Source organism: Pelodiscus sinensis, chromosome 10, assembly GCF_049634645.1.
Source record: "Pelodiscus sinensis isolate JC-2024 chromosome 10, ASM4963464v1, whole genome shotgun sequence".
Classification (NCBI taxonomy): domain Eukaryota; kingdom Metazoa; phylum Chordata; order Testudines; family Trionychidae; genus Pelodiscus; species Pelodiscus sinensis.
Window position 1 is genome coordinate 20,855,972 of NC_134720.1, and position 12,584 is coordinate 20,868,555.

At 42.9% G+C, this 12,584-nt stretch overlaps 1 protein-coding gene across 1 annotated transcript in view; it reads left to right on the forward strand.

Moving 5' to 3' along the window:
- The first annotated feature begins 4,444 nt into the window (after positions 1 to 4,444).
- The window catches only part of GRK7 (G protein-coupled receptor kinase 7), a 41,486-nt gene continuing 33,346 nt past the window's right edge, over positions 4,445 to 12,584 (forward strand). The window contains exons 1-2 of the mRNA XM_006119870.4: positions 4,445 to 7,161; positions 7,605 to 8,042. Coding sequence (XP_006119932.1) covers positions 6,559 to 7,161; positions 7,605 to 8,042 — 1,041 coding nt within the window. The 5' untranslated portion in view covers positions 4,445 to 6,558. The remainder of the gene's footprint in view (positions 7,162 to 7,604; positions 8,043 to 12,584) is intronic.

Sequence of the window (12,584 nt, forward strand, 5' to 3'; positions counted from 1 at the left end):
TTTTTACTGTTATTTCTAGTAAAAGCAATATCTTTAATGCAGCATTGGACTATGTTTATAATCATATTTGAAATTAATTAGTTGGTGTAATGAAAATAATAGTTAGGGACTAGCGGACTCATGGATGGATTTCAGATAAAATGAGAACTATGTCTATAACTTATTTAAAAAATAATTGACAAAATAGATGTTACAAAAAAACACATGGTAATTAAATATAGCAAGAATTTATTGCAGCACATTTTTTCATCTTTTCAGTATAGGTAGGTCTATTTTGGAACATGTTTTGTATCTATTTGTCTGTTTCATCAGATTGGTAGATTTATATTTTCATGTAATAACAATTGTTGTTTTGCTTTTTGTGGCTTCATAATTTCATTTAGTTATTATTCGGTATGTACAACCCTGTTTTAATTTTTGTTTTTCTTGTATTTAACGACTTGCCTTGATAGTGTGTTTTTTGTTTGTTTGGTTATCTTTGCCCTTGCATGCCTACAAGAAACACATGGCCTATTAACAGTATTTTAGTGAGTTAAATATGTGGCAAGTTTGAAGAATTTGTGTTCTGATAAGGTTGTTCTAAACTACGTCTGATAGGCTGATTGGTTGGCAGGTCAGCTGACCATGGCCTCTTTGGCTATGATCAAATATTCCAGCAAGAATGCCCTTACACAGGGCGGTGACCTACCTATTTGATTGCATCATGCTGCCATCTGTTAGCAAGCCTATCTATACTGTATGTTAATACTACCTGCCAGGAAAAAGGTGGAGTCACTGGAAGTTGAGCATCTTGATTAGCTGCAATCTAGTAGGAAAACATTGTATATTCACAATGCTTTTGTATACTAGGCATAGTGAATGCCAGTGAAAATGATGTAGAATATGAGGCAAAAATAGGAAAAGAACAAGTTAAAAAATACAGACAAATTAGATGTCTTCAAGTCACTGGGGCCTGACGAAATGCATCGTAAAATACCCAAGGAGTTGACTGTGGAGATATCTGAGCCATTAGCAATTATCTTTGAAAAATCATGGAAGACAGGAGAGATTCCAGAAGACTGGAAAAGGGCAAATATAGTGCCTATCTATAAAAAGTGAAATGAGGACCACCTGGAGAATTACTGGCCAGTCAGCCAAACTTCTATATCTGGAAAGATAATGGAGCGGATAATTAAACAATGAATTGTCAAACATCTAGAACAAGGGTGGGCAATCATTTTTGAAGCAGTCGGGGTCTGCACTTTTCTATGGTGCAGTGTTTGGACCGGAGGTTGGGTGCAAAAGGGAGCTTGGGTTAGTGAATGAGGTGCAAGAGTTTGGGTGAATGAGGGTGTTGTGGCCTGGGGCAAGCGTATTGGGGTGCTGGGGTCCAGGAGGGGATATGAGTACAGGAGAGGATTCCAACCTGGGAGAGAAGTGTAGGAGGGGACTGTGGGAGAAGGGTGCAGAGGGTTTGAGTAGTGACTTGGGGCATGGGATTGGAGTTCAGGAGGGCATTGTGACAGTCCCCCAGATGTTTTATGAAAATTGGCTTATGAATATAAATATGCGTAGCTTGGAGATGCTTTGAACAAAATACTTCATGTAACCTATCAATTTTAATCATACGATCTGTATACCCTATTTTGTATCATTTGCATGTATCATTCTTGTATGTGAAGTTAGAAATATGAAGAATGAGCCTTTATAATTTAAATATAATTTAATGAAAACCATTATTGGTGCCTCACTGCCTCCCGCCCCCCCCTCCTCCCAACCTTAACTTGGTAATCAACTTAACAACTTGTAAATAGCTTTATTTGTCCATTAAGTCCAGAAGGTGGTTGGTCCTAAGAAAACATGTGACCATATCACCTGGTACTGGGATCAGTTTTTGAACCTAGTAATTTTCCATGGAAAGAGTGATGTAAAACAAAAGATTCCAGTGCTGGGGAAAGGTAGTTAAACAGTGGGAAACTATCAGCCCTTTGTCTTCAGCTGGCCAGGAAAACCAGCCTGGGACACTAAAAGGATACAAAGAGGGCTGGAGACCCAAGTCAGAAAAAAAGAGTTTGTCTCTGACTTGAAGATTATGTCTAAAAGAAGAAGAGCTCTTTAGGGTAAGAATCTGCATGCAGTGTTTCTTAGTGGATTAGAACTAGCTATGCATTTTCTATTCACTTTAATTTAGTAACTTTGATCTGTCTGTTTTCTCTTGCAACCCACTAAATGCTACTGTTCATACCTGCCTATCTCCCTTTCATTGATAAAGGGGAGCTTACCTGAGTGAGTTTTTACTATATAAAATTTTTACACATAAAAAAGACGGATTTATCTGGGGGGGATTGGTCTCATTTGGGGGCTGGTTTCCTGGGTGCTGTGCCCTAGAACTGCATCCTCCCAGAGCTGAAGTGGTTCAGTGTCTGCATTGCTCTGCAGGGAGAGGGGGAGTTACCCCAACTCTGTCCCTTATCTAGGAGAGTCCAAAGGATCTGGCCCAGCAGGGAAGGATGGAGAAGAGCCCCAGAGAGCGAGAAGGTTGTTCTCAGTGGCATGATCAGCACACTGGGGAACAATCCTAAGAGGACTTCTGTGGTGACAGGATGAAGTCGGGGTATGGGTGCAGGAGAGGATTCAGGGTCTGGGAGGGAGTTGTGGCCTGCTGGAGGAGGCTGCAAAGGGTTTGGGTCATGACAGGGGTAGGAGGGAGTGGTGACCTTGGGCAGGGATTTAGGAAGTAGGAGGGGGGTGAGTGTCAGGTTCAGGCTCTGACTGGAAGGTGATTACCTAGGCAGCTCCCAGCCAGCAGCCCAGTGGGACCCTCAGGCAGACTCCCTGCCTGCCGCAGCCACAGGTTCAAACTGGCTAGCTGCTCTCTCCATGTGCCAGGGAGGGGAAGGACTTTGTGTGCTGCTCCACCCCCAGCCCAGTCATAGCAACTCCCACTGGCAAAGGGTCCTGGCAGGGCAGGCTGGATCTTGCCTGCCCTGGATCTAGAAGATAATAAGGTGATAAGAAATATCATGTGTTTGTCAAGAACAAATCATGTCAAACCAATCTGATATCTTTCTTTGACAGGGTGACAAATCTTGTTGATAGAAAAGCAGTAGACATACAGCTTGATTCTAGTTAAGATTTTGATTCTGTCTTTCATCACCTCATAAACAAACTAGGGAAATGCAATTGAGATGGAGCTACTATAAGATGGGTGCAAAACTGGCTGGATAACCATTCCCAGAGAGTAGTTGTAAATGGTCCACAGTCTTGCTGGAAGAGAATAATGAGGGGTCCCACAGGGGTCACTTCTGGGTATAGTTCTGTTCAATAACTTCATTAACAATTTGTGGATGATACCAAGCTGGAAAGAGTTGCAAGTGCTTTGGAGCATAGGATTAAAATTCAAAATGATCTGGACAATCTTGTGCACATACAAACTGGGAAATGAATGCCTAGGAGGGAGTAGTGCAGAAAGGGATCAGGGAGTCACAGTGGATCACAAGCTAAATATGAGTCAACTTCTCCCACCAAAAAACTGTCCTCTTTATACTGGACATAGACCTCTCACATGCCTTACAGTAGTAGCACCCAGATCAATCTCACTAGCAGTAGTGCATCTATGTGTCTGCAATTTTAGGAAGACTGCACTGGTTAATCTTGGTACAATTATAAAAAGTTATTGTCATAACAATGAAAGTTAGAAACTTTTTAAGGAAAGTATACATTCTGCAGAAGTTGACAGCAATTGCTTAAGAAATATTCCTAAACACCAGGGGCAAGGGGAACACCATAAAAATATAGGTGTTTCTTTGATCTGCTTCTGCCTTCACACAGAAACAGCAGAAATGCTAATACAGTAAAACTCCGATGGTCCAGTATCTGATGGTCCGGCACTCCTGATGGTCCGGCACCATCAGGAACCCGGAAATGCTCCAGGCAGCTAGACCATTGGAGCTGCTCTGCCCCCAGCTTCCCCGATTCAGCTGCTGCTAAAACTGACCAGTGGCTGAATCGGGAACGCCTAGGGCAGAGCAGCTGGAGTGCCGCCGGGTAGGTCCCGTAGCGCTGCCCCTCGGAGCTGCGGGACCAACCCGGCAGCACCCCAGCTGTCCCCGATTCAGCAGCTGCTGATACTGACCAGCGGCTGACTCTAGGAAGCCCAAGGCAGAGCTGCTCTGCCCCGGATTCCTGGAATCAGCCCCAGATCAGTTTCAGCAGCAGCTGACTTGGGTACACCTGGGACAGAGCAGCTGGGGTGCTGCCGGGTTGGTCTCGCTGCGCCAAGGGTCAGCGCTACAGGACCAACTCGGCAGCACTCCAGCTGCTCTGCTGCAGGTGTCCCTGATTCAGCCGCTGCTGAAACTGACCAGCAGCGGCTGAATCAGGGATGCCTGGGGCAGAGCCGGACTATAGGAAGGGGGGGCTATGAGGGGTCTGGGGTGGCATCCCCCCCACCCCAGACCCCTCATAGCCCCCCTTCTGATAGTCCGGCATATTTGATAATCCAGCACCCCCTGGGTCCTAAAGGTGCCGGATTATCGGAAGTTTACTGTATTTGCATTGGTAATTTAGCGATAGGTTAATGACACCTGTTATAGGGTCAACATATTCTGGAATTCTGCTTCTATCATTAAAACAAGTTGTGCTTAGTGGTTAAATGTAGTGTAATTTTGAAGCATTTGTCTTAAGGCATGGCTCAGGAGGAGTGAGTAATGTGGCCAGTTTCACTATCTTTAATATTGAGCACCTGTAATTTCAAGGTTTAAATCTGTTATTAACAATATGAGTAAAAACAAGACTTTCAGGTGGAAGTTTCTTTTGGCAAAGGAGGACGTTTCTTATTCTTCTGAGATCTTCCTGTGCTATTTCTCATTGTTCAACTACTTTATAAATTACATTGGTAACCAATGAGAATGAACTTGATTCTTACAGTTGATTTATAATTGCAAGTGAACATTTTAAGCTGTCTGTTTCATTTAAAAGATGTAAGATACAGGAAGCAATTTGCTCTGTATTGCCTTTCAGCAAAGTTCTGGTAAGATTAATGTGCACATTTTTAAAAAATCATTTTATACCATTAAAGAACATAATATATAAAAATCTGAGAGTGGCAAACCAATTCACATTAAGAAAATACTTAATGTATTAACCTTTAGCGATGGCAATTATAAAAATGGCTTTTATTGGTAAATTCTGACCATTTTCATTTAAAATTGCTGTTTTAGATAAGTAGTATGTATAGAACAATGGCAGAAACAAGGATTACCAGAATCTCTCTTTGTACAAGAGGAATTGTTTCACTGTTGCTAGAAACTTAGTTTTTAGTACTTGAATATTTACCTTAAATAATAATACATCTCTGAATTACCAAGAGCTAAAGTAAATAGGGATTAGACACTCCTGGGATCTGTGCTGAGGACTCTTTTGTCTAAGTGACATTTTCAGGATTCAGAAAATTTGGACAGTAGTTTTCAATGTAGGGTATGGGTTTGTTTGTTTTTGTTTGGGGGGACTGGTGTGAGGAGGATATTTTTAAGTGTATATTATGGGAATTGCTTGTGTCTTAAGTTCAGATTGTTTCCTCTTTGCTATGTGTGAGGGTGACTAGGATTCTACGTTGTTCTGGTTGTTCACAGGGTGGGATCGTTATTTTTAGAACAGCAGCAGTTCTTAGCCTGTTCATCTAATCCAATTTCTGCTCCTGTAGAGGGAGCAGCATATGACAGCACTGAAATGTATGCACTGTATATGTGCAGCTCACAAGCGTGGGTATTTCTCTTGGTGTAAGTTTAAGGATATGGTGCTTATTGATCAAACTGAGTGATTATTAAACAACTCCAAACATTTCCAGTGCTTTTTCTGTTGTTACTCTCTTCTGACTTCTGTTTCAAGGATAGGTTTGACGTTTGAATGGCTTTTGCATCTTGTAACAGCTTTTCTTTTATTTTACATATGTTTTCATTTAATTTCCAGTACCCCAAAGCTCAGAATACAATGGAAAGAAGTCAAGGAGATTTTATGTACCCCCAGGATCAGGGTGCCATGAATAGTGGATATGTGGGACTAGTGGGATTTTGGCCCCATTCCAAATGGCAAAGTAGCATGAGGGTATGTCTGTCTGTCCAAGGCAAGGATTCAGAGGATAAAAAGCCCATGGACAGTGGGCGGATGCGGAATTTTTGTATACCCAAGGGTCCCAGGGCCATGGACAGTGGGTGTGGTTGGGAATCCTGGCACATTTAAGGGCAGGAAAAGGTCTGTGCTGAGGGTCATCAGCCAAGCTGCGCCTATTCAGTGACGGCAGTGGGAAGGTTTTCTTGGGATGTCTTCCTGCTGACTAAAGATAGCAACCCAAAAGCTCCTTACAGAGAAACCTCTTACCAGTCACTTTCCACAAATGGCACATACACCTAAAGGTACTTAGTGAAAATCCTTGAGAGGTATTTAATGCTAAAGAAGCTAGTCTCCTCAGTGTCTCGCTGAAATCCATACACACGCAGGTAAGGAGAAGTGCAGGACAGGCCCAGGACCAGTGAGTGACTTTGCTCCGGTCAGGCTTTGTCACCCCGAGAACTTGCCAGGATGTGTGACATGGGGGGCCTGGACAACCTGATTGCCAACACAGCATACCTGCAGGCCAGGAAGAGCACGGATGGGGACACCAAGGAGATGCAGAGGAGGCGAAAGAGCCTGTCACTGCCCAAGCCTGAGCAGTGTACAGAGGTCAGAGAGGCCCTCCCCGCTGAGTATGAAAGCGTCTGTGAGCAGCAGCCCATTGGCAAAAGGTTCTTCAGGGATTTCTTAGAGACCATGCCTGAATACCTGGTGGCCAAGAACTTTCTGGATGAGGTGTCCAACTGGGAGCTGGCGGAGGACAATGCCAAAAGCAGCATCCTGCAGAGCTTGGTCACCAACTTCCTAAAGTCTGGCTCCAAGGACTACCTAGCCTTCATAAGCTCAGGCCTGTCCAGCAAGTGCCAGGCAGCCACTGAGAAGGACTATGAGAGTATCACGCAGCTGGCAAAGGAGGAGACAAAGGCCTTCCTTCAGGAGAAGCCCTTCCAGGACTTCCAGAAAACCCCCTTCTATGACAAGTTTCTGCAGTGGAAAGTCTTTGAGAAGCAGCCAGTGAATGAAAAGTACTTCTACGAGTTTCGGGTGCTTGGTAAAGGTGGCTTTGGAGAGGTAGGGGAACTGCCATCCCTTCCCTCCCTGGGCTAATGGGCGGGTATGGGCAATGCAAAAAGGAGCCTGCAATAGACTAGGCAGATGTCAGAGACCTGGGCAAACTAACAAACTAATGTGATGTAACCCCTTTTCCACATTACTGCCCCCAGAGAATCCACATGCTGGTCATGACAGGGAACTTCTGAAAACTCCATGGGCGTCTCAAGAGCTTTGATCTAGAATAAGACAGCCCTAACACATACCCCAAGCAGAAAGGGCCAGCCTCCTCCTCCTATTATATTCCCATCCAGTACTCTGTCAATATGACCATTAGGAATGCCCTCTGAAATGACAGCCAGGTGTATCTTGCTTCCTTAGTTCCCATGCACCACTGCTGATAATTCACCTCCAATCTACATCTGTAAAGCCCCTTCCTTTCTCTTTTTATCTTGATCCTCTAGGTTTGTGCCATTCAGGTGAAAAACACCGGCAAGATGTATGCATGCAAGAAACTGGATAAGAAAAGACTGAAGAAGAAAGGTGGGGAGAAGATGGCTCTGTTAGAAAAGGAAATCCTGGAGAAAGTTAATAGCCCTTTCATAGTCACCCTCGCCTATGCCTATGAGAGCAAGAGCCACCTGTGTCTTGTTATGAGCCTCATGAATGGAGGGGATCTTAAATATCACATCTACAATGTGGGAGAGAGGGGATTGGAGATGAACAGGATCATCTTTTATTCAGCTCAGATCACCTGTGGGATTCTGCATCTCCACTCTATCAAAATCCTTTATAGGGACATGAAGCCAGAAAACGTACTCCTGGATGATAACGGCAACTGCAGATTGTCTGATTTGGGCTTGGCAGTACAAGTGAAAGAGGGGAAGTCCATCAACCAGAGGGTGAGTGTATGCTCCTGGTTCAGGGATGGGAGGAAGGAAAGCCATTCTATTTCTAATGCATTATGAAAACAAGGCTTAATTCCTCAGGATTTGTTCTTCACTAAAGACCTTACATGGTAAGAGGATTTGATTAATTAACTCTTTGGTGGCATGTGCAATTAACACAACTTGTGCCATAGCAGAAATTAAAAAAAAACTGATTTGTTTTTATTGAGATACGCACTGAACTCAAACTAGCATTTTGAGAGGAACTACACTTTTTGTGAGCTACATCATAGTTCTAATCAGGAGTGAATCACAAGTATAATCAGAGACAAAGCTGTGATCCCATCCCCAACCAGCGTTTCTCCCATTTCTTGTAGGTTTGTTTGGGGATTTTTGTGGTTTTGTTTGTTTTGTTTTGTTTGTTTGTTTTCTATAAGAGAAGGGTAATGGTTTGCTAATTTTTGTTGCTTCAATTAGAATGATTTTACATTAAGCTCTACCTGTGGTGATTACAAATTGATCCAGATTTAAAGTGATAATGTCATGGCGGTTCACAAGAAAGGTATAATGTAGCACATTTGTCTCCTGGTTGCCAGAACACACACACATGTATAATGAATGAATGTTCCTGATATGAGTTATATATTTGACAAAAGGGCAGTTAGCTGTTCTAGATATCATGTTGTAATTCTGGAGCATTTTACTCACATGGTATTTGGGGATTTAAAATTTCCACATCAAAGTCCCAGTGGTAGGAATAGTCTCAGTCAAGGAAAAAAAGCTCATTATCATTCTTTCTCTCCCTCTCCAACCTTGAAAAAAATATATTTTTAATATTTTGCTGTGTAAGATAAGATGGAAAATTTTATTTTGAAGACCAACTCCCTTTTTCATATAGGTAGTATTTTTAATTGTCCATTGCTGAGTTTTCAAACTAAGGAAAAAAAAAATACACACCTGTTTTTGTAGGTACAAGCAATTAAACATGATTAGTGGTGTTAGAATGTTAAATATGCAGTGACAATTAAGGCAAAGTTCCCATTTAAAAATAAATGTTGCTGACTATCAGTTCTTCCTAAGACGAGTCACTTAACATTAGTTTTTCTTGGCAGCAGTGTTTTCCTGACCAGTATGGATGTGGTTTGGGGCGGGGGGGGGGGTTCTAAGATAATGTTAGTCATTGTTCTAGAACATAATTTAGTATCACAATAGCAAAAACATGCAAAACCCTCGTTCCCAATGGTCAGGTATTCTTGTTACAGCAGTTGCAGAGTAGAGAGACACTGTTTATAGTCAGTAACATACACTTGTTTTGCTTTCAGTCTCTCTAAAATCTATGTTTAAAGAGATTATTGTATGGAAAAGTAGCTTATTTATCACTTTGTTTTTAGAATAGGTGACTGACATCAACTCCAATAGTTAAGATTGTCCACAACTTTCCATTTTTGTATGTTATATGTGAGTGCATATTTGTGGTAGTCCAACTTGATCCATAAATTATAGTTCACTATGGAAACAAAACGTGTATATGAGCTTTATTTTAGTCTTCACACTGAATTAGATAACCAGAAAAATTCTTGTTTGTCCCTAAATTAAAACATTCTGGGTTATTTAAGAAAAAGTTGAGGAAAGTCATTCTAATGTTAGGTTATAACATTAACGATCTGGTGTTAAACCAGGCAAGAAGACGCTCTCCTACTCATAGGCACATTTAGCCTAATTCTAAACTACTTTTTGAATGGATCCTTATGTGTCTGCCTTTTAGAAGTCCTAACTTTTTGGAATTTCTTTTCACTGTGATTTTATATCAGACATTTAAGGTTTTCGTTATTTCAAACTTCTTTTTGGGCTAGGGTCCCATTGGGATACGTAAAATTACTTTTCATTCTGGTCATTAATAATGTGCAGTCTCTTTCTAGAAGTGAAATTACAGACATTTATTAAAATTATTTTATTACACAAAGGATTTCATGAGTAGCATATTGGCCGTTGCTCAAGTGTTTTTATTTGAGCATAAACCACAATGGGATGGAATTCCTGAAGTGCTGGTGCATAATTAGTTTGTTGTGAGGAGTGAAATCAATGGCTTATTGTTTATAACTTTCAATTTTGTCACAGACGCTGCTAGTTTTTCATGCAGGAAGGTAAGGAAGTTGTCATTATTCAGAAGCTCTAGAGGTGATCAAAGTCTACTCCTTTTGGAAAAAGCTGAAGTGACACCAATGTCTAAAATATTATTAGACTTTTTTAAACTATTACCCTTTATGATTATTAAAAACATTTGTAAAGAGCTTTGAGATGTACTGATGAAAGGTGCTACACAAGAGCTGCAGATTTGAATCTTACCACTGGCAACTCAAACCCTTTATTTTCTTTTAACTGGTATGATATAACATAAAGCACTTACATTTTACATTAGTTATATTATTATTGCATTAAACACTATATTTGTGAACTGTTTATAAGGGGCTAAATCTTATTTTATGCTCTGTCAACCTAAAAGCAGCTGTGCCCTGTAAGCCCAAAATTTCATTACAATAACGGCTGCATCTCTATCACTTATGTTGTAGGTATGTAAAATACAGTTCTATCTTGTAATGTGACAGAATTTAACCATGTGTTAATCACATTCACAAACCATGCTACAGCCTTAGATGCTTGGTAACACTGACACCGTAATGTGGAACCATGCTTTAGCTAGGTTGTGGGATGCCTTCGTTATAAATTTTAGATTACGTAGCTGTTTTCTTTTTCTGTTCAGGTAAGCCTTTTATTTGGCTGAAGTCTAATACTGTCTGTGCATAAAACTAAAGAGATCATATTTGTGATGCATGATTGCTTAGATGAATATGTAAAAATGATCTTCTTCCATTGTTGCCACACTTAAAGGTGACATCAAGGGGGAAAAAACCTTGAGTAGAGAAAGCTGGAAGATTTTGTTTGTTCATATTTTCCTGTGTTGCTTTTCTTTGTCTTTGCTGAAGCACTCCTCACAGAATTAGAGTGGCAGCATTTTTAGATTCTGTTACACGGCCAGCTGCTACCTGAGCTCCTCCTCACTGTACCTTTTCCCTCTGTTTTGACAAACTCCAGTCTCTTTCAGCAACAGCCCTTCTAAGCTACGTCTACACTGCAAATTTATTTCAGAATAAGTTATTCCGGAAGATATCTTCCGAAATAGCTATTTTGAAATAGTGCATCTGCACACAAAATGCGCATCGAAATAGCACGTGCACACTGATTGGACGCTAACTCGAATTAAAGGCCGTGCAGAACCAGTTCAGGCAGGGCATCAGGTCAGCAGTTATTTCGTGAGGCTATCTGAGGCTTTAGCTTAAAGGGACCCCTCCTGTACAGCAGTGTCTCAGGCTTTTTCTCTTTGCCTACCTGCTCTAGGGACAGCAAAGCCTTCTTTTCTGCCTGCTGTAGTTGCCCTTTTGGACACTTCAGCTTGCCAGATATGGAGCCAGAGCTGCCTCTTGCTTGTGCTGCAACTCATGCAGCAGTTTCTGTAGGCCACCTCCCAAACCCTGCAGGAACCCAACCTACAGCTCCTCTGGAAGACCTTTCTCAGATCTCTGCGAGCCCAGCTCATGCTGTGCTATCCCGCCCACCCTCCCTGGACACCGTACCCTGCCACTGCTGGCATCTGGACATCAGTGCAGACTGGTGGGATCGGATTGTCATGGAGTGGTGGGGAGACCAGCAATGGTTCCAGAATTTCAGAATGAGGAAGGACACCTTTCTGGAGCTCTATGTGTGGCTCGGCCCTGCCCTCAGGCGATGGGACACTCACGTAAGACCTGCCATCCCCCGTCTAGAAGCATGTTGCCATCGCCCTCTGGAAGCTCTCCATGCTGGATAGCTACCAATCCGTCGGGAACCAGTTCGGCGTGGGGAGATCAACGATCGGGGCCCTGGTCATGCAGGTATGGCATTCTCGGGCTATTGTCCCAGGAGTGGTGTGGTTCCCTAGGGAAAGGGGGTTGTGGGTGCAAGCCCCCTCCCCTGGAGGTTTTTTCAGTCCTGCCCTCACAAAGCCCTGCCGGGTATTGGGGTGAGTGTGTGTGGGAGGGAGGGAGGGGGGAACCAGGAGGGTGGAGTGGGGGAACTCCCGGGGGCCCTGGCACTCCTGTGAATCTGTTTGTTTGTCTCCTTCTCCAGGTGGTCAGGGCCATCAACACCATCCTGCTGCATAGGGTCATCTGCCTTGGTGACGTGAACGCCATCGGGTTTGCCGACATGGGCTTTCCCAACTGGGGGGGAGGGGAAGGGGCTATCGACGGCACCCACATCTCCATCCGGGACCCCAGCCACTGGGCATCTCTCTACATCAACCACAAGGGATACTTTTAAATGGTCCTGCAGGCTGTCACAGACTACCGGGGCCAGTTCACTGATATCTATGTCAGGTGGTCGGGGAAGAGCATGTTCCAGAAGCTGCACGCCAGAACTTTTTTCCCTGACCGCACCATCCAGTTTGGGGACGTGGACATGCCTATCTGCACGGTGGGGGATGTGGCCTACCTTCTCCTGCCTTGGCTCATGAAGCTATAC